Genomic DNA, 25,144 nt, shown 5'->3' with positions numbered 1-25,144 from the left:
GGCACACGGAACCTCTCTAATGGGATAGCGTTGTTAGGTTATGACTCTTGAATTAACCTTAATGTTTTTTATCTTAAATGCAATCATGTAGCGACTAAATTCCGATGCACTAATATATAATACTAATATATAAAAATATATTTTAGGAATTTGTCATTAAAGTTGTAATTAAGGTTTACACAAATGGAGGGGTTTCTCCGCGCACACACATTTTTTTATATATATACTATAGTGGTCCCACAGTAGTCGAAATTAATTAATTATAAGTCTGTACACTAATGATTCTATTGTCAAACAGTCAAAGACTATTTATTATACTCGTACTTCTATAATCATAGATTAATACACTTAAACAAATATTACATAATAAAGACAAACATTATTTAATCTATTCTCAATTTGACCAACAAAAAAAAAAGACTATAAGCAATAAGAAAAGTTTGACAATAGTCAAATAGTATGCATGCATGTGTGTGTCAAATACATGATAGTGTGTGTAATGTTTTTTTTTATTGATTAAATGTATTTTTCATGCATAATTTAAAACAATATTAACGTTCTGCACTCCTTCTCTAAATTCTCTGTAAGCGTGGGAAATTTCATACTCCTCCGTCCGCGCAATTTTCGTAAAAAGGGGTACAAAGTTTTTGCTTCACGTATTAATATATAGATTTAAACGAAATTCCGATAAACATAGTTCTTTGTGGTATTAACTCGTTCTCGTATCTCGTTCTACAGGTCCAGTAGATGGTGCAAGCCCCACCCAATACCGCGAATTCAATGCAAATACAAATAATATAATGAAATTCCGTTGTATTAAACTAGATTTTCGATCAGGAATTCAACATCTGGTTTTTGAGGACGACACAACGATATTCTTGAAGAGCTAAGGTTTTTTTTCTTCATTCAAAACACAAAGTTCTAATTTGAATGGTAAAATATTGAATGAAGAGCGTAACCGATCTGATCTAAGAAATATTAAGTGGCTGTCGGGGCACAAAGATATTGCTCCATGTCGTTTTCTACCTTAACGCTAGCGCTCAAAGTCCTAAGTGGCATGACATAGGCCTTTCCTAGCCTTTCTTGGCCTTTCCTGCTCATTGAAACGGAATTATTGGCTTGGTCTCAGATCAGGTGGGCATTGGTCCAAGTCAGTACATATCTTACGGTTAACGGCATACGGTTAACTTCCGAATATTCCTCGCCAAAATCCCCTTCAAGGTTTCTCCGTATGGTTCAGATGAATAAAAAACGACCATTTGTATTTCACATTTGTATTCAATTACTACAAAACATTAACATTTTCATTAGTTAGTTCTTAGCAACAGCTTTATATGTCTTGGTTCCTTTTATTTTGTGGTTTGGTAGTCATTAAATCAATTCTGATCTGGTTTATGTTTGATTTTTTTGGCCTATACCACGAGGGGTTCTGACTTCTTAGTGGGCGGTGAGAGAGCTCATGGGTTTCAATCTGATATAAGGACCGAAATCTATCAAGTAGTTTTTCCGTGATCCGCGTTCAACGACAAACCTCTGTATCATCATTTAATTTGTTCAGATTTACTTAGGTTGTTGTTTACTGGTGGACCTCTTGTGAGTCCGCACGGGTAGGTACCACCGCCCTGCCTATTTCTGCCGTGAAGCAGTAATGCGTTTCGGTTTGAAGGATGGGGCAGCCGTTGTGACTATACTGAGACCTTAGAACTTATATCTCAATGTGGATGGCGCATTTACGCTGTAGATGACTATGAGCTCCAGTAACCACTTAACATCAGGTGGGCTGTGAGTTCGTCCACACATCGAAGCAATAAAAAAAATCAAGAAAGGCTATGTCATGGCAATTGACACATCGTGCTTCAAGGTGAACTCACACAAGGTATTCATGGATGCCAGTAGCCGCTAAATACTGGACTGGCTTCTCAGTCTGCTTTCTCAGATCCATCGATCAGATGCGTACGGCAATTGTTTTTGCCCTCTTTCTTCTGTTAGTCTTGGTTACATAAACGGGAACAAGTGCTCTTGTTCGCTGTCCCGATTTGAGTCGTGATACGAACGAAATAGAACTGAAAATTCAATGTTGTCTCAAAACAGATAGCATTTCCCTTATGTCATCTCTAGATACTGACTACCTACCGCTCAATAATAGATGGAGCGTGAGTGTTTCTACAGCTATAAAACACGAGTAACCTATATACGACGCTAGTGCGAATGAATGTCACGTCACAAATTATTTGAAACTACCCTCGTCTATTTCACATTTCGTACGGTATGGAGATTTAATCAAGTTCCCTTTCTTTCAGCTCCAACAATGGCGCGTGCGAACGTATTTTGATGAAATGCAAATAAAATGATTAAAACCTATTTAAATCCGTGATTGGTTTGGCGTTAATAATGAATTTCAAAAGCTTCATTTTGCTCTTAATTAATGTGTTCTTATTGAGTGTCATTGAGGATAGTTCTTGTCACGTTTACGAAGGCAGCGCACGTGAGGCCTCAGGTGAGTTGACCTTCATTACGACTTTTTGACAGGAAAAGCAGTTCAAAAGAAGATTGGTAATAATTTCTAGTGGTACCGATAAAGAGATCGACAGATTATCAAAATTCCGAGGTCGCATTAACAAAAATTTGTGGCCTTTAAAATATCTATAGCTTTTTATTACGTAAAGGTTTTCAAAAAATCTTAAGATAAGAGAAATTTTATTTTAAAACTACAATGTTCTGGCTGACACGGAACTTAGCATATTACTTCCATGAGAGGCACTTTCATTAGTAGCTTACTTTCCCAGCGATATTACCGAAGCCGAATCGGTGATCGAACACGCTTCCTTGAAGAATCCTTTCTGTGTTAATGCAGCATTCAAACATCACTGCCCGCCCAGTTTAGTGTGTTAATAAAAATGGCAGACACAACTCTGAACTTAATCAATATGCGCGTTCGAACCTCATCAATGTATTGATAAAATTAAAAGAAATTTGTGCATAAAAAAATCTTATAAATACTTTGTATAATTAATGTAAATTTTGTCCATATATTATTTTCATTTAACTTATGTTTTAGATTGTGTTTAGTTTCTATCACTTATTGTTGTCATTAGAACTTTTAGTTGTAACTCAATTTTGACTGGTAATAGACTCAAAAAATGTCAGTCGACAAGTCAATTGAAACCGCATTTTTTTCAATAATGGCTTGTCATATCAGAAGAGAAGACAATTAATTTTCACTTTTTGAGTGAGACTTAGAACTCATTTATCACGGTATCCGGTAAACACTTAGCATCAGGTAAGCCATGATTAAGTTCATCCCACCAATGAGTAAAAAGGCCCTTTATGTTCTTCAATAGTACCACGCTCCGTTGGACGTTGAGAAGCATGAAGAGCATGAAGGTTGCTTCCGCTCTGGGGATACAACTGCAAATGCTCTCACAATCTATACTAATACTAATACTAATATATTATAAATCTACAGTGGTTTTTACGCATGTTCCGTTATAACTACTGAACCATGACCATTGACTTGAAACTTGGTATCCATGTAGAAAATACATGTACTTCATTGATAGGCTAATATTTATATGAATGTTGGACTCCCTACACCAGTTGCGGGGGCGTTAATGATGAGAATCTTTGTGGAGGTGAGAAATAATAATGTTCATTTTAAATGCCCAGCGAAGCGGACGGGTACAGCTAGTTATTTATATAAACACTAAAATTATAATTGATTGATTAGATAGTATAGTAGCTAGCGCCACTGACTCACGTCAAGTGTCGCGGGTTTGTTTTCCGCATCGGGCAAACATTCGTGTGATTTACGGGTTTGTTTGCTCTTTGTCTGGGTTTTTATTATCTATATTATTACTAGCTAACCCGGCAGACTCGTAGTACCTCAATCGATAAATAAAAGGCCTAAACTTTTGTATAAAATAAACTTAAAAGAAATAAAAGGAATCCGTCCGACTGGGGACACATCAAAGGAAAAATAAAATTGTTATTTTTATTTAATTCCGAGAATTTTCATATTTATCTGCACACACACATCTTTTGATGTGCTCGTGCGCGTGATTAGTTCCCAGTTATTTATTATTATTTAATGATAATTCACAACGATTTTTTTATTGCGCTAATTAGTGAACCCATTTGATGTAAACTTGTTAACCATAGCTGGACATCATAAGATGAATGCCGTTGTCAACCTTGAGGCGTGAGATCTTATTCTCGATTGTAGCGTGGCTCTCCCAAAGCAGTAGGCAGTGGCCTTGCTGCCGGGATTGCTGACGTCCATGGTCGACGGTAACCACTCACCATCAGGTGGGTTGTATGCTAGTCGTTTGTCTAAAAGGGCAATAAAAAAAAGGAAAAAACAAGAAGCTACCGCGGCTGAAATACGCAGGATGATGAAACCATGCGAGATTATTTCGACCACTAGACATCATATCGATGTTTTGAAATGACTAGGTCGACATGATAAACCGCCTATCCAGCTTCAAAGGATACGAAGCGATGTCTCTGATCACGTCCTTAAGATTTTGTATTCTTGTAATGTCGTCTTGTTTTTTTTTATTGCTTAGATGGGTGGACGTGCTCACAGCCCACCCTGGTGTTAAGTGGTTGCTGGAGCCCATAGACATCTACGACGGAAATGCGTCACCCACCTTGAGATATAAATTCTAGGGTCTCAAGTATAGTTACAACGGCTGCCCAACCCTTCAAACCGAAACACATTACTGCTTCACGGCAGAAATAAGCAGGATGGTGGTACCTACCCGCGCGGACTCACATGTGGTCCTACCACCAGTAAATGACTCTATATCCTTCGAGCAATCTACTTACTAAGATTGTTACCGACACGGGCGACTGTTAATTCAAAGCCGTTTCTTACATGCTTTCAATGTGTCATTGTCCCCACGGGTTTTGTAATAAGTTTTTAGTCGTTTTTCGTAATCCATTGTTTGTGCTTTAATGGCTTGATTTTTATTTGGGGGTAGGCAGGGTGGTGGTCACCGCGCATACGAGGTCCTGCCACCAGTAAATTTTCTATTACTTCTTTTATACATAAAATATTATCTTTCTTTTTACATTTCTTATAGCGTATGGGCGAAAAATAAACTCACTTAAATTTCTGCTAATAGATTTCAATCCTTCCTGATGCAGACATTTTTGGAGAGTCATCATTATGTGTTATTTATTACCGAGACACGATGCAGTATTTTAGAATCAACACTTTACTTCGTGTTTCGATGTAAATGACGCGTTTTCGTTTCATAGCGTGATTTTTATTTGTCTTAAGCCGAAATACGGTGATTCTCGAATAGCGTTTTGATTAGCGTTTCAATAATATGCTAACCTATTTTAGTGAATTTTTTTTTATTGCCTTTGTAAGCAGACGAGCATACGGCTCATGGACTTCAGCAATGCCAGGGGCAGAGCCAAGCCGCTGCCTACCATAAAGTACTCTAATACAAAGAAACAACACAATTAATAGTACGTACCCAATTACATGTTTGATGGGTTAATTTTTTTCGCAGTGATCATAGATTTTAGTTATGAGACATGATTTAACTTTTTACGAGATTTTGTCGTGAACAAACTTAAAAATAAATATCAAAATATTTTTTTACAGTCACGTGTTATTTGAAAACAGATTGTCGTTTAAGGACAACGGTCAAGGAGATTTTTATAATATTTTTAGTGTTGCCATCCTCTAATTAATTATTTACTATTAATTATAATTATTAATCATTTAGGGTAAGGACTAGTAACCATGACTATATGTTTAATACGTTATCGTGCAACCTTCATTGAAGGGTAGGTAGGTAGACAATCTTGAAAAACTGGTGATTACCGACAAAGTGTACCGCTGTTTAATGCGTTGGTCTGATAAGGTCTGCACCACGATTCCACCATAGTCAATGCTCTTACAGTAGCTGAAGACAGGAACAGCATCGTGAAGTCATGGATGGATGTGATCCCCTTCAGACAAAACGAGCAGGATTGGAGGAGGAATCAAGGGCGTTTTTTTTCTGTGCTTTTTTTTCCTAAGCCGATAGCCTTGAGAGGCTATGTCAGCTTCTCCTTGAAGTGCAGGTGAGCTCACGGGGTTCAAACCGGGTGTGCTGCTAACACTGGCCCTAGCAAGAGCGAGAAACTCAGTGGGCTGTGTCTATGGGTTAATTCACTCGTCGAGTCCTTCGTCGCAAGCGACGCGTTCGACGAGGACCGTCACTAGTGATCTGAAACCGCTTCCGATTCATCTACAACAATAAAAACACTCCGCTGGGTGTGTCCTCAAGCCGCGTCAAAAACGTGATTTCTTGTTACGTGATCTGTCAGATAACTAAGATAAACGTAAAAATTTTAATACAACGACAACATCGCATTTAATTACGTATTTAATAAAGAATATACATATATAGGCTTTGTTATTATGTTGTCTGTTCGGAGTGGCTAGGTTCATGATATGTTAGATAAGAGACAGCGATTTAGATAGCGTTTTACGAGGGGCATCGACTCAGGAGCACTCATTTTCGGTGTCATCTGTCGCTTTGTATTTATATCGCGCTCTTGAATGTTGACGTCATTGTGCAAAATAGTAAAATCGCAAGTGTTCTAATAAATCTTCCTTCACAATCTACCTATATAGAGTTGCAATGGATAATTATAAACTCGTCGTGGTCTAAAGGATAAGGTGCCCGGTGCATTCGTATCAAGCGATGGAATCTGTGCCAGTGCTCGAATCCCGCAGGTACTAACTTATCTAATGAAACACGTACTCAACAAATGCTCACGATTGACGTCCACGTTAAAACTGAGCTTCAAAGCTCCTGTCTCAAGGTGGGTGGCGGCATTTACATAGGCGGCATAGTGTTAATTAATTTTTAATTATTATTATAACAGAAGATTTTGGAACAGTGTAAGTTTTACCCATTTAATTTAATTTGATTTTTGTTTTGTTTTTTTCTTAAATTTTTGGTTTTGTTTTCGGGTTCACCATTTAATTTGATTTTTATTTTGTTTTTTTTCTTAAATTTTTATAATTTACTAATTTTACTAATTTATACCATATTCTGAGTATGTACACACGTACGGAGTCTTCATTCCCGCAAAGAACCAAAGGGAAACGGGGGTGACTGAAAATCAGCGCTGTTCAATTTATCAACCTTGAACAGCAATAGCTGAGCCACCTCTTTTTGCCTTTTTCTCTTTTTTTTGCTTTTCTTTTTTTTTGTATTTCATTTTATGATGTGAAAGGCAATAAATGATCTTTATTATTTATTTATTATTATTATTATTTTATTTTACGCTACGCGATCCCTATTCTACGCGTATGTACAAATATATAATTTACATCATAATTTAAATTGTGCCTCTTATGTAAATACTTCTGTGTGTGTTTAAAGAATGAAATTAGTTATAACACTCAATAACCACAAGGCTAACGACGTAGGAAGACGAGCTACTTGTAAAATCTTGTCACGCTGACGAAAAACAGAATGCTAAATTGATTACTCTTTCGTTTTCCTTATGAAGAACACATTCACGTACAAGAGCGACCATGCGCCGTCTGCCCCAGAGGCGGGAAGTGTGTCCCGAAGGTCAAATGTCCAGCCCACGTCAGACCGGGATCGTTGAATCCGACCTGCCACTTGGTCCTTGGACACATCGGTATCTGCTGCTTCACCGGGCAAAAGCATTCAGGTACGTCAAAGAGAATTGTCTACAAAGTTTTATTTTTTACTAGCTGACCCGGCAGACTTCGTAGTGCCTCAATCGATAAATAAAATAACTAAACTTTTGTATAAAATAAACTTAAAACAAACAAAAGGAATCCGTCCGACGGGGGGACACATCAAAGGAAAAACAAAATTGTTATTTTTATTTAATTCTGAGCCTTTTCATATTTATCTACCTTTTAAACCTTCTCTGGACTAACACAAATAATTCAAGACCAAAATTTGCCAAAACGGTCCAGCCCTTCTCGAGTTTTAGCGAGACTAACGAACAGCAATTTATTTTTATATATATATATTGTTCTTATTGCCCGTGTTGGCAGCCGTGTGTACGGCCCATCTGATGGTGAGTGTTTACTGACGCTCGCGGACGTCAGCAATGCCAGGGGTAGCACCAAGCCGCTGCCTACTGTAAGTTTAAGTTTAAGTAAACCGTTTACGAATTCTGCACGCAATGGAATGTAAATAAGAGAATCGCGAGGTCAACGAACTAATAGTTACTGTTAATTAATGTACGTTAAAAATATTACTATCGATGAGCTCCTAGCGAGCTTTTAGTTTTAAGGATTTTCCGATATTTCAGCGCTTTCCCGTAATTTAAAATAATATCATATAAAAAAATAAAACTAAAATTCGTGGTGATCAACCTTTAGTTAAAAAATTGTGTTTATGATGTTAATAATCCCGAGAGGTTTAAAAACAAAAGAAAAATTAATTATTTTTTGTGCCGACGAAGGTCGTATTTTTCTGTCAATGAACGCATAGGTAATAGAAATGAGCACTGCCCCTATGGCGAATGGTGCTCTTGTAATAGAAGGGATCGTCTGGAAAACTTGCTCAAAGCACTGTCCTTAGTATAAAACACATAGCAAGCGGAGATATTTAAACGAGACTTGTGGAGAGTACTTAACGGTAGGCAGCGACTTGACCCTGGCATTGCTGAAGTCCATGGGCGACGTTAACCACTCACCATCAGGTGGGCCGTATCCTCGTTTGCCTACAATGGCAATAAAAAATAAATAGATAAATAAAAAATTGAAATCAATAAAAGGTCGACCATCCTTGATTCTCTCATGAGGATAATTAAAAAACGTGAAATTATTTGTCCTTATATATTAGGGCATGATAAAACTACGGCTAATTTAATTATCAATGTGTGTCAATTTATCGAGCAAGGTTTACAAGTGAATTTGTATTTAACTTATATTCATCAGTGTTTCCGGCGTTATGGAAACAGATAAAAATGTGCCAATTTTTAACCAGTGGTACCGGCAGATCCTAGAAGATAGCTAGATTTTTTATAAGACCACAGTCTGCCTTATATCATCTGAAGCTGATAGCGTGATTATTGCTGTTGACCTTGAAGGATAATGCCAGTCTCAATCTCCTCCTCAAATATAAAGCGGAATTTTAAATAGGCCAATGTAAGCTTTAATGTAACTAAGGAGGAGAAATGTAAGCTAACATTATCTACCATTGATGTCTCCAAATCGATGAAGGATAATGCCAGTCTCAATGCCCTCCTCAAAGATAAAGCGGCATTTTAAATAGGCCAATGTAAGCTTTAATGTACCTAAGGAGGAGAAATGTAAGCTAACATTATCTACCATTGATGTCTCCAAATCGATGATCTCTATAGGGAAAATGTTGAGGAGCAGCAGTGTATGTATTGGAAACTTTTTGAGATTTTAAAGGATGCCGAACAAATTACATAAATAGTGACCATAATACGCAAAGGATAATTTAAAGACTGCAAAGTGAAGGTAAACCTCCGGTTGAATGATTCTGCTAGGCCGACATAAGGTTTTTGTTATTGCTTCGATGTGTGGACGAGCTCACAGCCCACCTGGTGTTCAGTGGTTACTGGAGCCCATAGACATCTACAAGGTAAATGCGCCACACGCCTTGAGACATAAGTTCTAAGGTCTCAGTATAGTTACAACGGCTGCCCCACTCTTCAAACCTTAACGCATTACTGCTTCACGGCAGAAATAGGCGGGGCTTTGGTACCTACCCGTGCGGACTCACAAAAGGTCCTACCGCCAGTAAAAAATGTTTTTATTAGAAGCTAGTAACTAGTATATTAAATAGATTTCACGAAGGCGACATTAGCACGAATCCGCTTTTAACTAGATTCCTATTTGGCGACAGACGCAGCGAAGTTCATGTTCAGTAACGAAAGAAATGCTGTCGGTAATAAAATTTAGATTTGGACTTTTAGGTCGACCCCGAACTGATAAATACACACAAAAAAAAATACGATAATTGTTAATCAAAGTGTTTCTGTCTTTTCAGCCCAATTAGAAGCTACTCAGCGTTCTGACGCCATCACTATAGAAGACATCAAAAGCAGCCATGACGTATCAAGGCAGAAAATGGTCCAGTGGATAGCGAACGAGAAAGTTCTAGAACGTTCTGCTGATACAATCGTCAGTAGTTCGGCACCTAGTTACGGGCATCATTTGGTAAATTACTTGATGCCTAATTCTATCCTATTCTAAGCACGCGCGGATCAGTAGGTGAGCGGGGTTTAACCTGAGATAACTTGCCAACATGGTAGGACCTCTTATGAGTCCGTATAGATAGGTACCACCACCCTACTCATTTCTGCCGTGAAGCAGTAATCCGTTTCGGTTTGAAGGGTGGAGCAGCCGTTGTAACTATACTTGAGACCTTAGAACTTATATCTCAAGGTGGGTAGCGCATTTGCGTTGTGGATGTCTATGGGCTCCAGTAACCACTTAACACAAGGTGGACTGTGAGCTCGTCTACCGATCTAAGCAATACAAAAAAAAAACACATGGGTCCTGAGGTTTATATAGAGTAACAAAAATTGTATTTGCTCTGCGGGAAATAAATTAATGTTATCATTAAAATCAAACGAATAAAGTAGAGGTGACAATAAAACATCCCTTAGCCCTTATTTAGCCACACATTGACGCTGTAGTTTGAGCGAGGAAAGCCTTAGATAAAAAAACGATGGATGAGGAATGTGGTTCTGATGGAATGTGAAGAACATACTTAACGGTCCTACCAGCAACGGTTTGTTATGTTAACTTCTTCGTAGTTAGAATATATAAATCTACAGTGGTTTTTACGGATGTTCCGTTATAACTACTGAACCATGCATCTGATTGACTTGAAACTTAGTATCCATGTAGAAAATACATGTACTTAATGGATAGGCTAATATTTATATGAGTGCTAGAGTCCTTATACCAGTTGCGGAGGCGTTAATGATGAAAATTTTTGGGGGGTGAGAAACAATAATGTTAATTTTAAATGCCCAGCGAGCGAAGCGGACGGGTACAACTTTAGATTATTGTTTGAAGAACGACGTGTTTATGAGAAATCATAATAGGAATTTCACAAAACATCGTTTTCATCAGTCCATGGTTACGTACGACAAAAGAGTTGAGGGGCTTGGCAGAGGTGGATTGTTGAACGTCTTTGCTGCTCTGGAACTGAAGTCTCGACAGGCGGTCTCTGATGATGAGTTGGAGCTGGGAGCAACAGGACATACTGATGGTACGTTAATATTCTTAATATCATGATGTTTTATGATAAGTTCTCGATTATAATTTTTTGATCGATAGAAAAAAGATCTATTGTCCGTTTCACGGTAAAAATAATAATAAATAAATATTTACTAACAGTCACGCCACTTTAACTGGTCCCGTGCTAAGTTCGTAAAGAACTTGTGTTACATGTACCAGATAACGGAAATAAATGTAAGATTCTTATTATACAGATATACTTAATATACATCCATAACCCTGGAAAAAACATTTTGTATTTATCATAAAAATATCTTCCCTTGGCGGGATTCGAACCCGCGACCCCCTTGTGTAGTGACCGTGTCACTTACCACTACACCAGACGGCCGTTAAAGCGGTTGTCCTTTCAAGTATAATACAGACGCAACCGTGCACTCCTTATTTACTTGGAGCAGCAAATAATGGTGAACACAGTTCGAAGGACGTCAGTTTGACCATAACTTTGAGCAAAACCGAATTTTTATAATAGCTTTACGGCTTAGAATCCCGTATTTTATAGCAATTGCATTAATATCGACTTGGTTTCTATCACTTTTACCTTTAACTTACTGCTGGTAGGACCTCTTGAGAGTCCGCACAGATAGGTACCACCACCCTGCCTATTTCTGCCGTAAAGCAGTAATGCGTTTCGGTTTGAAGGGTAGGGCAGCCGTTGTAACTATACTCGAGACCTTAGAACTTATATCTCAAGGTGGGTGGCGCATTTACGTTGTAGATGTTTATGGGCTCCAGTAACCACTTAACACCAGGTAGGCTGTGAGCTTGTTCACCCATGTAAGCAAAAAAAAACACTACGATTTTCGTGGTAAGAGACGATTGATCTTAATTGTGTCTACGGTTTGCAAAAACCCAACGGACACGAACGATTCCTTGACACTAGTTCAGCCTCAAGGTTTGAGGTAAAGTTAAAGCTAAGAGCTCTGGTATTGTCAATGTCAGAGAACATTAGATAAGTCCTATGACGCGAACAGCTCATCTGGCATTGATAGCGAACAAAACGAATCTCTATTTCCAGGACCCTTTTGCCCTAAGCCCCCGCAGTGCCCGGATACCCAAACCCGGTACAGATCTATAGACGGGGAGTGCAACAATCTGGCCAACCCGACGTGGGGAGCTGTCAATACTGGCTTCGAGAGGCTTCTGCCACCAGATTATAGTGACGGTCGGTATTGCAAAGTTCAAGGTATGTGTGTTTTTAGCAATGTAAGGACGTATGGTGATTCACGGATAGAACATGCAACACTGTATCTTCGGGCGCAAAACAATCATTGAGTTGAGACTGCTATTAAAGGTACATTAGAATTCGAACTCTCACCACATTTCTATGGATAGGTAACTGTCGTCTAAGAAGTTATGCGTTGAGAATTCTAAAGTGGACCTTGTAATATCAGTGGGTTTTCGTGACCATTCAACACGACTTTTACTGGTGGTAGGACCTCTTGTGAGTCCGCACGGGTAGGTACCACCACCCCGCCTATTTCTCCCGTGAAGTAGCAATGCGTTTCGGTTTGAAGGGTGGGGCAGGGGCAGCCGTTGTAACCACACTGAGACTTTAGAACTTATATCTCAAGGTCGGTGGCGCATTTACGTTGTAGATGTCTATAGGCTCCAATAACCACTTAACACCATGTGGGCTGTGAGATCGTCCACCAACCTAAGCAATACAAAAAAAAAAACACATGGGTCCTGAGGTTTATATAGAGTAACAAAAATTGTATTTGCTCTGCGGGAAATAAATTAATGTTATCATTAAAATCAAACGAATAAAGTAGAGGTGACAATAAAACATCCCTTAGCCCTTATTTAGCCACACATTGACGCTGTAGTTTGAGCGAGGAAAGCCTTAGATAAAAAAACGATGGATGAGGAATGTGGTTCTGATGGAATGTGAAGAACATACTTAACGGTCCTACCAGCAACGGTTTGTTATGTTAACTTCTTCGTAGTTAGAATATATAAATCTACAGTGGTTTTTACGGATGTTCCGTTATAACTACTGAACCATGCATCCGATTGACTTGAAACTTAGTATCCATGTAGAAAATACATGTATTTAATGGATAGGCTAATATTTATATGAGTGCTAGAGTCCTTATACCAGTTGCGGAGGCGTTAATGATGAAAATTTTTGGGGGGTGAGAAACAATAATGTTAATTTTAAATGCCCAGCGAGCGAAGCGGACGGGTACAACTAGTAAACAATAAATTTCTTTCCCAGGCGTGTGGGCAATGAGAGTCTCCGCAGCAGGTAATCCCCTTCCGAGCGCGAGGGTGGTCAGCAGCGTTCTCCTTCCAGAAGGAAATCATCCAAGTCCCACACACAACCTCATGTTCATGCAGTTTGGACAGTTTATAGCACACGACACCAGCGCTGGAGTTATGTTCGCATCGGGTGAGTGATTCTTTAAAATGAAAATTTTAAATACAAATCTGCTCCTAGATATTCGTAATTTAAGGCCATGGGAACGGCCAGAGCTTGTCTAAAAAGTGCTCTCCATTACCACTCGCAATATGATGGGAAGGAGGTATAAGGGCAGTAGTTTAAAAATCTTTTACATGGTTCAGTTTTTATTTTTATAGCCTTGATAGACAGACAAGCATAAGGCATATCTGATGGAAGATCATGAAAATTAGCAATGCTAAGGGTACAGCTGAACCGCGACCTACCACTTAGGAGTCTTCAAATTTCGTCTTCCAGAAGGATTCCGAAAACTGTTTGTAGTAGTTTTAGGTACTGGTTCAGACTTGTTCTTCGCCGCTTTCTTCTTTACCGAAGGTCGTGTCCTTGAAACTTGACGTGGCTTATCTCGTGAGCTGTTTCCAGTCCTCAGATTCTCGTAGGGTGGTTGCGACTGTCAGCCCATTAAGGGTGGTGATTTGGTCACATCAGCGGCTAGGTGATCGGCTGCGGGGTCTTTTTGCTTCTACCTTGTCCTTCCCAAAGGGTATAGTATTACTGGAAGTTCAATTACTTTAATTACTATTCTTCCAGGTAATAACACTGGAATATCCTGTTGCGCTGAAGGCGGTGTGGACCAACTGCATCCGAAGCAGCAGCACTGGGCCTGTGCTCCAATCACCGCAGTTCCCGATGACCCTTTCTATGGTTTCTTTGGTCAGAAATGCCTCAATTTCGTGCGCACGCAACTCGCACCAGCCAGCGATTGTTCCGTTGGCTATGCCAAGCAAGTGAGTGTACTGAATATCATTCGTTTGGTAGACTTCTTTGTAGGAAGTCGAATTTGTCGTGGCCTAAAGGATAAGATGTCCGGTGCATTCGTGTTGAAGCGATGCACCGGTGTTCGAATCCCGCAGGCAGGAACCATTTTTTCTAATGAAATACGTACTCAACAAATGTTCCACCACCACCCTGCCTATTTCTGCCGTGAAGCAGTAATGCGTTTCGGTTTAAAGGGTGGGACAGCCGTTGTAACTATACTTGAGACCTTAAAACTTATATCTCAAGGTGAGTGGCGCATTTACTTTATAGATGTCTAAAAAAAAGGAAAAGAGCTGGTTATAATTAAATAAATGCAATAATTGTCAAATTGTCTTAAACGACACTATTATCTCAATTAATCTATGTAGGTACCTGTAAAAACTTTTACGATTGGTACTTACGAGCTGATACTGTGACTATAAACGTAATATTTGCAATTAATTAAATACAATAATCATTAAGAAAAATACGAAATAAAGGCCAAAAATTATTTTAAGACATTATAATTTTTTGCTTAATTCTGAATGTGATGAAGATAAGTGTGTGGGTGTTTGTAATTTATGCCTAACTCATCTAGAGACTTGGTTCAGTTACCGTACGAGTTTCAGGTAAGATTGCTGTTTAATTTTATCATCCTACCTTCAAAATACGACAGTGGCATACGAGAATTTGGGTAAAAGGGAAAAGGTTTCATATAACTCTCCACGAGACAGGCAGTGCCCAGTGTGGAGAGTTTTTAGCAAGCTGTTATGTGAATGTTTTCAAGGTTAATAAATAAATTATTATTATATTTATTATTATAATTAGTAATCGCTGCAAAGGAACGTAAGAAAAAGAAAAAAAAACCTGCACTACGAAAAATCTGCTATAACAATAGCTCTTACTGGAGTGATGGTCCAAATGACCGACTACCCATAGCTGTTGTTACAGGCACTTGTTACTTGCTGTAACTCAGTGCTTTTTCTACATTACTTACAGATGAATGGCGCCACGCATTACCCTGATTTGTCTCACTTATACGGCACCTTTCCCGAAAAACTCTCATTGGTGCGCGGCGAGGGAGGGTTTCTGAAGACATTCAATGATTTTGGCAGAGCCCTCCCACCTTTGACTAAGAGAAGAGAATGCGTTAATATGGACGGTGGTAGCCCTTGCTTTGAATCAGGTTAGAAGCTTTGGACCTCTTGTAGTTTCTGAACCAAATCCTTAAAAAGAAAAGAAAATTTAATCTTATTACATCCTTGAATGTCTTAGTCTAATTACGAATATTTGTTATAAAAAAAAAGTTTTTCAACCTAATTTCTTACTTCAAAATGAATCTTCAAAATCGGCTCACCTAGAAAAGAAAAGGAAAAGAAAAAATTCTGAGATGGCACACCAAAAAAATGCAATCGAATTGACTACAACCACTTTTTTTTAGGTCGGCTTAAAAACAAAATTACCTTTAACAAAGATATCCGCGACAATGAGAAAAATATATAACACAATACACCCTGTATATGTAAATTAATACTGAACGGACCACAGCCTACTCAGCAAGTTGAAATTGATAACAACAACAAAAAACCTACATAAATGCGAATCACTTTAGTTCAATTGATGTGCAATAATAAATTATATAAATAGTTTAAAAAACTAACAAAATACGCTTTTATAGAAAATCCAACTAAAAAATAGAAAATAAATTTTAATAAATTTGAATATAGTGTAAGAAAAAATGATTTGAGGTGGGGTGCATGGTATCCGTAGTTATACTAAATATTTTATGAACAGATATGAGTAGCAGGGTTATTTTGATAACATCCTGAAAAGCACCCCTATAAAAGCGTATTTTGTTAGTTTTTTAAACTATTATTTATTTTTAATTTTTTGGTTGAATTTAATTTTTTTTTAATATTGAATTGTCATCGGTCCTTAATAAGTATACCAAATTTCGAGTTAATCCGACGTTTTCAAAGGGGTTCAAAATCATGTTCAAAGATTCCGTTACAAACATACATACGTCTGAAGTTAATAAAACCGTATTAAAAACTCTGAAATGTTGTCTGTGACCTGTAAAGGCTCTGTCATAATATTGGCTCCAGAAATTCTAGTTTTCAATTTACAGGAGACAGTCACGGGAATCAGTTCATCTCACTGACAGCATTCCACACGTTATGGTCGAGGGAGCACAACCGAGTCGCGCAAGCCCTGTCGAGGTTGAACCCTCATTGGGACGAAGACACGGTCTTTATGGAGACCAGAAGGATACTGCAGGCAGAATTCCAGCATATCATTTACAATGAGTGGCTTCCTCTATTGATAGGTAATAGAACGAGACATACAATTATAGGACATTCACGATCTATTGTCTTGGAAAATGATGCATCCAAATTAATTAAACTTAGGCTCATCAAAGTTACGTCACAAAAATAATTGGTATGTTAATGTTGGTGGCATTTACTATGCCCAACTACTAGGCTATGGGATCTGGAAGCGAATACCAGATGAATTCTCAACTCACTCGTCAACCTTTCTACAGTGTCATTCGTTTTTAACTCTCCTTTTCATTTCATTGTCAAATTCGTTACTGTTAGAAAGAAAACTTTCTTAGTCTTTTTATAAATCCTTAAGCCTCCGAAGCGTCACTGTGAGTGTGAGTGGAGGAGTAGTCGCGGACAGATTTGGTTGTCACCAATACCTACCAGAGGCGAGTCCCAGTATACCTATTTACCTTTTATTGGATCTGCTTAAAACTTAGAATTTGATTGATGAATTTATTTATTTTTTGCTATTTACAAGGTCACCAAATGATGCAGCTCTTCAATTTGTCTCCATCATCAGAGTATTCCTCGTCGTACGATCCAACAGTCAATCCGTCTATCACAGCAGAATTCGCGGCCGCAGCCATGAGATTTGGCCACTCCATTGTTGATGGAAGAATTGTGTGAGTCATATGCCTTGTATTTTCTGTTTCCATAGAAGGACTTTGGCGTTTAGAATATTTTGGCTTAATGGTACTGTTGATGCCTTCACCGCATAAGAATTGGACGAATATTGGACGTCCAATGTTTGACATTGTTGGCATTGTGAAATAAGACCAAGGTAATGAGCTTAATTTAAAGCCAAACAATCGTTTCCAGAATTCCCAACACGAAAACAGGAGAAGTTTACGAGACCATATCGATACCGGAAGTGATGTTTCAGCCGTCGAGAATGCGGCTGCGTCACTTCTTGGATCGGCTGCTGATTGGCCTGACGCTGCAACCGATGCAGAGTGTCGATCCGTTTATCTCTGAAGGGGTTCGTAGGAAACTGGCATTAGTCCAACAGAAATTTGCTGATTAGTTTTTTTATATTCACGAAGCCTTTATTACCTTAGAGATTGTGTATTAGAGGTTTTCATATTTTATAATTTATATCCCATTAGAAATTCTGTTGATAATCCTAATATTAAGGCTCTACAGGTATTAATTTTATATCTACCGATTCGTTTTTGACGAAATTAACACAGTGTTCTATATATAGCTTACGTCCTACATGTTCCGTGGCACCAATCCCTATGGTTTGGATCTAGCGTCAATAAACATTCAACGCGGCAGAGACTACGGAGTCAGATCCTACAATAGCTACCGGCGCTTGTGTGGGCTTCAGCCATTTGAAAGCTTCGAGCAATTTCCACAAAGTGTAGGTTGATCTTATTCTCAACTTATCTTGAAAACAGGTTATGTTATTACAGCTGAGTTTGGATGATGGGGGCCTTTCTAGTAGCAGACTGAGGAGCGCGCATATCTGATCATTCAAAAGGTGGTGCTAGTGCTAAATGGTTATGCGCATCCATTGATAAATGCCGTTCAGGTATTTAGGATATGTCAAAGTGTCAAATGTATTATGAAAGCCTGTCACAATTAGCAAATCTGAAACTGAGTGGGATAACAATACCCCTTATGACCCACAAATGCCTCGTCGCCTTGTGCGATACGCGAAATTGAGTCCCACTAACCTATGCCTGAATTGATCTCAGCTTAATAAGGTGTACCATACGTACCTTTATTGTGGTTACATTTCTGCGTAAAATATAAAAGTTTGTTTTGATCGAATCGGAACAAAATGGCCCTTTGAATTATATTTTTGTAAAATGTTATTTGGTATTTGGGCATTGGGAACTATGGGAGTTTTTCATTTAATTATATTTATATATATATATTGTGTATCCACGGTAGATATAAGCAGGGTGGTGGTACATATCCGAGTGGACTGAGAAGATGCCTTACTATTAGTAAAAATATTTGAAATAGTTAGCTAACTTGTGCTCTCCGTCAGGCTGCAAAGCGTCTAGCGTCGGTCTACGAGAGTCCGGAAGACATAGACCTTTGGGTTGGAGGTCTGCTGGAGGCGCCGATGGAAGAGGCAGTTATCGGGCCAACGTTTGCTCATATCATAGCCGACCAGTTCTACAGGCTCAAGGCTGGAGATAGATACTTCTACGATAATGGTCCTGATATAAATCCCGGCGCTTTTACTCCAAGTATGAACAATGATTATATCGAATCATTATAAGCACAGAGCTCTTATTCATTTTTTAGCTCACTGAGTTTCTCGTTGGATTTCCTCAGTGGATCGCGTTTCCGATTCAGTAGTAGAAGCTACTGCTTTTGCTAGGGCTAATGATAACAATTTATCTCAGGTTGAGCCCCTGAGCTCATCTACCCGTCGGAGAGAAGCTGGAATAGCCTCTTAGGGTACAAGCTAATACGCAGGGAGACAAAAATAATTGTGATGCTAAATCTAAATTGATTTCTGTGTGTAAATTTACAATAAAAAAATTTCTAATGAAATATGTACTCAACAAATGTTCACGATTGACTTCCACGGTGAAGGAATAACATCGTGTAATAAAAATCAAACCCGCAAAATTATAATTTGCGTAATTACTGGTGGTAGGACCTCTTGTGAGTCCGCGCGGATAGGTACCACCGCCCTGCTTATTTCTGCCGTAAAGCAGTAATGCGTTTCGGTTTGAAGGGTGGGGCAGCCGTTGTAACTATACTGAGACTTTAGAACTTGTATCTCACAAGGTGGGTGGCGCGTCTACGTTGTAGATGTCTATGGGCTCCAGTAACCACTTAACATAAGGTGGGCTGTGAGCTCGTCCACCCATCTAAGCAATAAAAAAAAATAAAAAAAAAATAATGTCATAAAATATATCTGGACTTAATAGATCTGGACAGTGATGAACAGATGTAAAGTGAAAACTGTTTTTGACTACAGAATACTGTTTATTGCTGAATGTTATTTACATTTTTTTTAATGGAAATTGATTTTAGTTGTTACTTCGAATAAAGCTTACTTTGGAATGAATCGTTAAACTGCACATACGTAACATTAAATTTTGCGCTAAGGGTCGCGGTTTCGATTCCCACATCGGACAAACATTCGTGGCACTCGGTGGGAAGAGATTTGGTGTTATTGTATAGATTAATGTTGTATAGGCAATGTTTGTGGATTGAATGAACTAACACAACTTAATTTTGCAGGCCAACTGACAGAAATAAAGAAGGTTAAACTATCAAGACTGATTTGTGACAATAGCGATGGTATAGAACTTGTAACCCAGCCAGTTGAAGCCTTTCTTAGAGCAGACCTACCAGGGTGAGTACAATGGTCTTTACTGGTGGTAGGACCTCTTGTGAGTCCGCGCGGGTAGGTACCACCACCCTGCCTATTTCTGCCGTGAAGCAGTAATGCTTTTCGGTTTGAAGGGTGGGGCAGCCGTTGTAACCATACTTGAGACCTTAGAACTTATATCTCAAGGTGGGTGGCGCATTTACTTTGTGGATGTGTATGGGCTCCAGTAACCACTTAACATCAGGTGGACTGTGAGCTCGTCCACCCATCTAAGCAATAAAAAAAGTTCGATATTGTAGACAGTTATCTGTATGCTTAGTGCGTGTTTTTTAACGTTCTCGATAGCGTAAAAGTTAACCCAATTTTGTATGCAGTTGGAACAGCACTCTTAGCGGCAAACGTAGGCAAACGATTCCATTCCATACAAATATGAGCTAACTTTTACGATATCGAAAACGTTAAAAAACTTGCACTAAGCACACTGGTCTCAATTTCGCACACTTCCTCCAGCTTCAGAACTGATTTTTCGAATGATGGGTTTTGAACATTTCTAGTGGAATAGGTTAGCTGATTACAGAAAATCAAATTTTTTGTGCAGAAGAATCTTTAATTACCATTATTTTTAATCAAATGTGTTTGACCTTTGGCTGGCCTCAAATGACGTCATCATTGGCTTTACTCAACGGATACAGCCGCAGCGCTTTAGTTCTGCTCCTGGCATTGCTGACGTCCATGAGCGACTGTAGCCACTCACCATCTGGTGGGTGGAATGCTCGACTGCCTACAAGGCCAATAAAACCCGGTCTTAAGTCATCAGAGCCCATAGACCTCAACAACAAAATGCCGGCGCCCACCTTGAGACATGAGTTCTAAATCTCAGTTCTACAATACAATGGCTGCCCCGCCGTTCAAACCGAAACGCATTACTGCTTCACGGTAGAAATAAGCAGGGTGGTGGTACCTACCCATGCGGACTCACAAGACCTACCAGCTGCCTTGAAAGAACTAGCAGGAGATTTCTGCGAACAGTGGAGTAATTTTTTTATTGCTTAGCTGGGCGAACGAGCTCACAGCCCAGCTGGTGTTAAGTGGTTACTGGAGCCCATAGGCATCTACAACGTAAATGCGTCACCCACCTTGAGATCTAAGTTCTTAGATCTCAGTATAGTTACAACGGCTGCCCTACCCTTCAGAAACTGTGGCATTACACTGTATTAATGGATACATTTCTTTGTAACAGAAATGAATTAGTGGCTTGCAACAGTGGACGCATACCTTTTATGGATTTGAGCAGATTTAAGGCGCTCAAAACTTAATATATAACGCCAATTCGTAGTTTAAGTTTTATGTATTTTATTTAGGTTATACAAGTAAATGAAGAGAACGTAAATGAAGGCTACATAAACAATAAAACGGAATGAAATGGCGCCAAAACCTATATCTCTCCTATCTACTAAAACCCTGTTAGTTCTATTGTAAACTATATCAAATTAATCTAAACTAAACTATATCAGATAAAACATGTTCATTTATTTCCTTAAACAAAAAGGTTCCATCAGTTCGAATTTCAATTATATTTTGGCGCCATTGACTTTTGTTTTATGGCCACATAATCTATGTCAATTTACTGGTTACATTTCTGTTCGCCTAATACATTTTTGCATTTTAAGTTTGTCTTCATCAGTCGCAATGGATTAGCGAGGTTGTGTCTTTGTAGGCTTAACGGAAACATTACTAGCATTTAAAAACAGTCTTTTAAAAGTTTTTCCCCTTCAAATTGTCTATCTTACCAGTTCTTTTTTTTCTATTTCTTTAAACATCCCAACTGTACATCACAGCCGTCAAATAACATCTTGATTTAATTTGATTTTGTCACAAAAGTGAATCTTTTGATTGTTGATTTTGCATGTGTTTTTTACCTTTTGCGACAAAATCATGTCGCGCTATTATTTAAAGATCGTAGTTTTTTTTTATTTGGAAAAGACACAATTTTAATGATGTTTTTAGTTCGATTTTGATGGTTGATTTGTGATTGATTTTTTTATGATTTTAATCATTCGAAAATCCAATTGGTGCCCGAACAATTGGATTCTTGGATTGATTGCCTAACGTCATTTTGGTTGTGTCTTTTGCTGATTATCGATTGATTTTGTTGATTATTTTGTTTGATTGTTTGATTGTACACTTGCGACGGCTTTGATTTCAGTTTGGATGCATCTGTCTCTTCAACAAAATGTTAGTGAAGTTATCCGTTAACTTGTTCTGTGTAAGTACCTAATTCAATGATTTTTTCATTAAAAAATCCAGGAATCGGGGGTGTTTAAGTCTGTTTTTGCGATTTTGAAGACAAATTTACGAATTTCAATTGTCCAACCATTTTAGAGAGTCACGCCTGCAGATTTACGTTATTCTTCATTTATTTTTATTTATATTTAATAAAATAAAAGTGTCCCATTCGACCGATCAACAAATTCAAAGTTTCGTCATTAAATATAGGAAAAGTAAATATAGAATTTAAAAAAAAAGCATTGGAACGCACTAGTGAGTCGATAAATTTAATTTAGCGCCACCTATTGAGGAGCGTTGAAACTACGTTGAACATTCTTTAACGTAAGTGCAAAGCGACAAATTATGTCACGGAAACATGCTTGTCCTTTTTAAAATTATATCAATGAATTATATTTTATTCAATGGATTTTCAATAAAGAACTATGAATGGAATTTCGCGAATTTGCGCGCCATTTCAATTTTTAATAGGTAGGTAATGATATTGTTTTAAAATAATACCTTTTTCATTTTAAATATTGATAGAAACGGCCTATGTTTTAAGTATTTTAACGATTGATAAACATAAAGAATTGTTAAGTGCATAGGAACGGAACAGAACATTAGTTTTTACCTACTTTATTAAAAAACTAGAATTAATTAGATAAAACTTAAATATGATTTATTTTTATTTGAATGCATGCGATTGCTTGAATTTTTGTTTGTATAGAATAATAAAAGTGAAGATTATTAAATATATATATATTAATTGATCGAAATATTTTGTTTTATTTCTACCACAAAATAACAGACGCTAATAAGATATCAACACTAATCGTTTTATTAGGTTTTTATTGCTGTAAATTGGTAGATAAGTTTCCCTCCTTTTATTGTTAAGTTAGACCCGTAGACTTGTAGCGTGCAATACATCAAGTCGCGTACGGGTGTCTTTTTTTTCCTACCTAAGCTGATAGCCTTGAGAGGCTATGTCAGCGTAACCGGGCGAGTAGGTGACCTCACGTGGCTCAAACCGGGAGTGTTGCTAACACTGGCCCTAGCAAGAGCAGTGTCTACCACCGGATCGGAAACGCGACTCACTGAGAAGATCCGGCGAGAAACTCAGTGGGCTGTCTGTGAGTTTTACTCGCCAAACAATACAATATTTTTTTAAGGGTTTTTATGACCTGGTTACTAAGACCTTTAAGTCATACCTTATTTTAATTTATATTCTTATTTTTATTGAAAAATGATAATATGGAGTGAAATGAAATGAAGTGAAGATGATTAATTTGAGATCAACTGGGATGAAGTTAAATGAAATGAGATGAGATGATATGGGATGAAGTATAATCTCAGTAAAATGGTGGTCATTTACTGAGATTTTTTCAGTGGACTTTTCGGAGAATCCCAAGAAGTTACGTCCAGCGGCTTTGTTTCATTTTCCCACATTTATGCACTTTCACAGATATTAAACAGTTAATAAACCACCGTTATTACACATTTAAACCTGAAGAAACACTAAATAGACAAAATAAAACAAATCCCACAACTTTACTCCTCGCGTTCCCGCCAAAAAATGCCCCGAACAATACAAGATGGTCCTTTTTACATCTACCCTCCATAAGCAATATAAAAATACACGCGCTCTGTGTGCGCTTGTTATTTTGACATAATCTGTCTTCACTGACGTCTGTCAAACAAATTGATACTTCAAGATCTTCAAGAGATGTTTACAGAACTTTCACTCTTGAATGACCAATCAGGCTAATTCAATGGCGTTTTGAAAGTGCACCACGAGAAAGCTATTTTGAAGGATCCTAAAAATATTATATCAATATTCCCGGGCTATTGAAGTTTTAAGTAGTGGTAGACAGCGGCTTGGCTCTGCCCTTGGCATTGCTTAAGTCCATGGGCGACGGTAACCACTCACCATCAGGTGGGCCGTATGCTCGTCTGCCTACAAAGGCAATAAAAAAAAATAATAATAATAGACTTTGAGCAATCTTCGAAAACTGGTGATCACTGGGAAGAGATCGTGGGGGCGCAGTCAAACGCGCTGAGCAGACCAGAGTCAGAGTAACCTAAGATAGAACGAAATGGAACAACATCGTGAGGCTGAAACTCATGGCTGGTCACGATCCTCAGTAAGAGCTGTGAGGTGTACCATTGAAGGAGGAGGACTACCTTGAGAAGTACTTTTTGACGGTTAGCTATGCGTTGTGTACTGGTACTATATACTGGTACTGGTGGTAGAACCTTTTGTGAGTCCGCACGGGTAGGTACCACCACCCTGCCTATTGCAGCCGTGAAGCAATAATGCGTTTCGGTTTGAAGGGTGGGGCAGCCGTTGTAACTATACTTGAGACCTTAGAACTTATATCTCAACGTGGGTACTGCATTTACGTTGTAGATGTCTATATGGGCTCGAGTAATCACTTAACACCAGGTGGACTGTGAGCTCGTCCAACCTACTAAGCAATAAAAAAAAAAGGTTCTGCTAAGTACAGCCCTCGCTAAGGCTAGTGTTAGCAAATTAGTTAAGCTGAGCCCCGTGGGATCTTCTTCATACAAGGTGAACCTAGTATAGACCCTTGGGCTTACTAAGATAGGTAATAAAAAAAAGCAAACACAAGATTTAGTATGAGTATTTCGAAATACCTGACTCAAAATCGAACCGCGGCACATAAACACGGAGCGTCTGTAACAACAAGACCACGGTCATTAATCGGCTGCGTCCGACGACCTTTACATTAGCGTTACAAGCAATTTAA

At 38.4% G+C, this 25,144-nt stretch overlaps 1 protein-coding gene across 2 annotated transcripts; it reads left to right on the top strand.

Moving 5' to 3' along the window:
• Positions 1–2,266: 2,266 nt before the first annotated feature.
• Positions 2,267–23,152, top strand: Pxt (chorion peroxidase). 2 transcript variants are annotated; one of them, XM_089727989.1, is made up of 15 exons: positions 2,267–2,497; positions 7,525–7,692; positions 10,020–10,189; positions 11,114–11,252; positions 12,297–12,443; positions 13,500–13,673; positions 14,274–14,470; positions 15,480–15,666; positions 16,609–16,806; positions 17,283–17,427; positions 17,624–17,783; positions 18,009–18,167; positions 18,804–19,008; positions 20,018–20,132; positions 21,349–23,152. In XM_089727989.1, exons 1-15 carry the CDS (start codon positions 2,392–2,394, stop codon positions 21,422–21,424), a joined length of 2,346 nt encoding a protein of 781 aa, XP_089584115.1. In that variant the 5' UTR covers positions 2,267–2,391; the 3' UTR covers positions 21,425–23,152. The 2 variants fall into 2 exon arrangements, with proteins under 2 accessions (XP_089584115.1, XP_089584116.1); XM_089727990.1 differs by lacking the exon at positions 18,009–18,167.
• The last annotated feature ends 1,992 nt before the right edge of the window (positions 23,153–25,144 follow it).

Source organism: Bombyx mandarina, chromosome 06, assembly GCF_030267445.1.
Source record: "Bombyx mandarina strain Sakado chromosome 06, ASM3026744v2".
Taxonomy (NCBI): domain Eukaryota; kingdom Metazoa; phylum Arthropoda; class Insecta; order Lepidoptera; family Bombycidae; genus Bombyx; species Bombyx mandarina.
The sequence above is the reverse complement of the archived record's forward strand: the minus strand, read 5'-3'. Positions and strand labels throughout refer to the sequence as shown.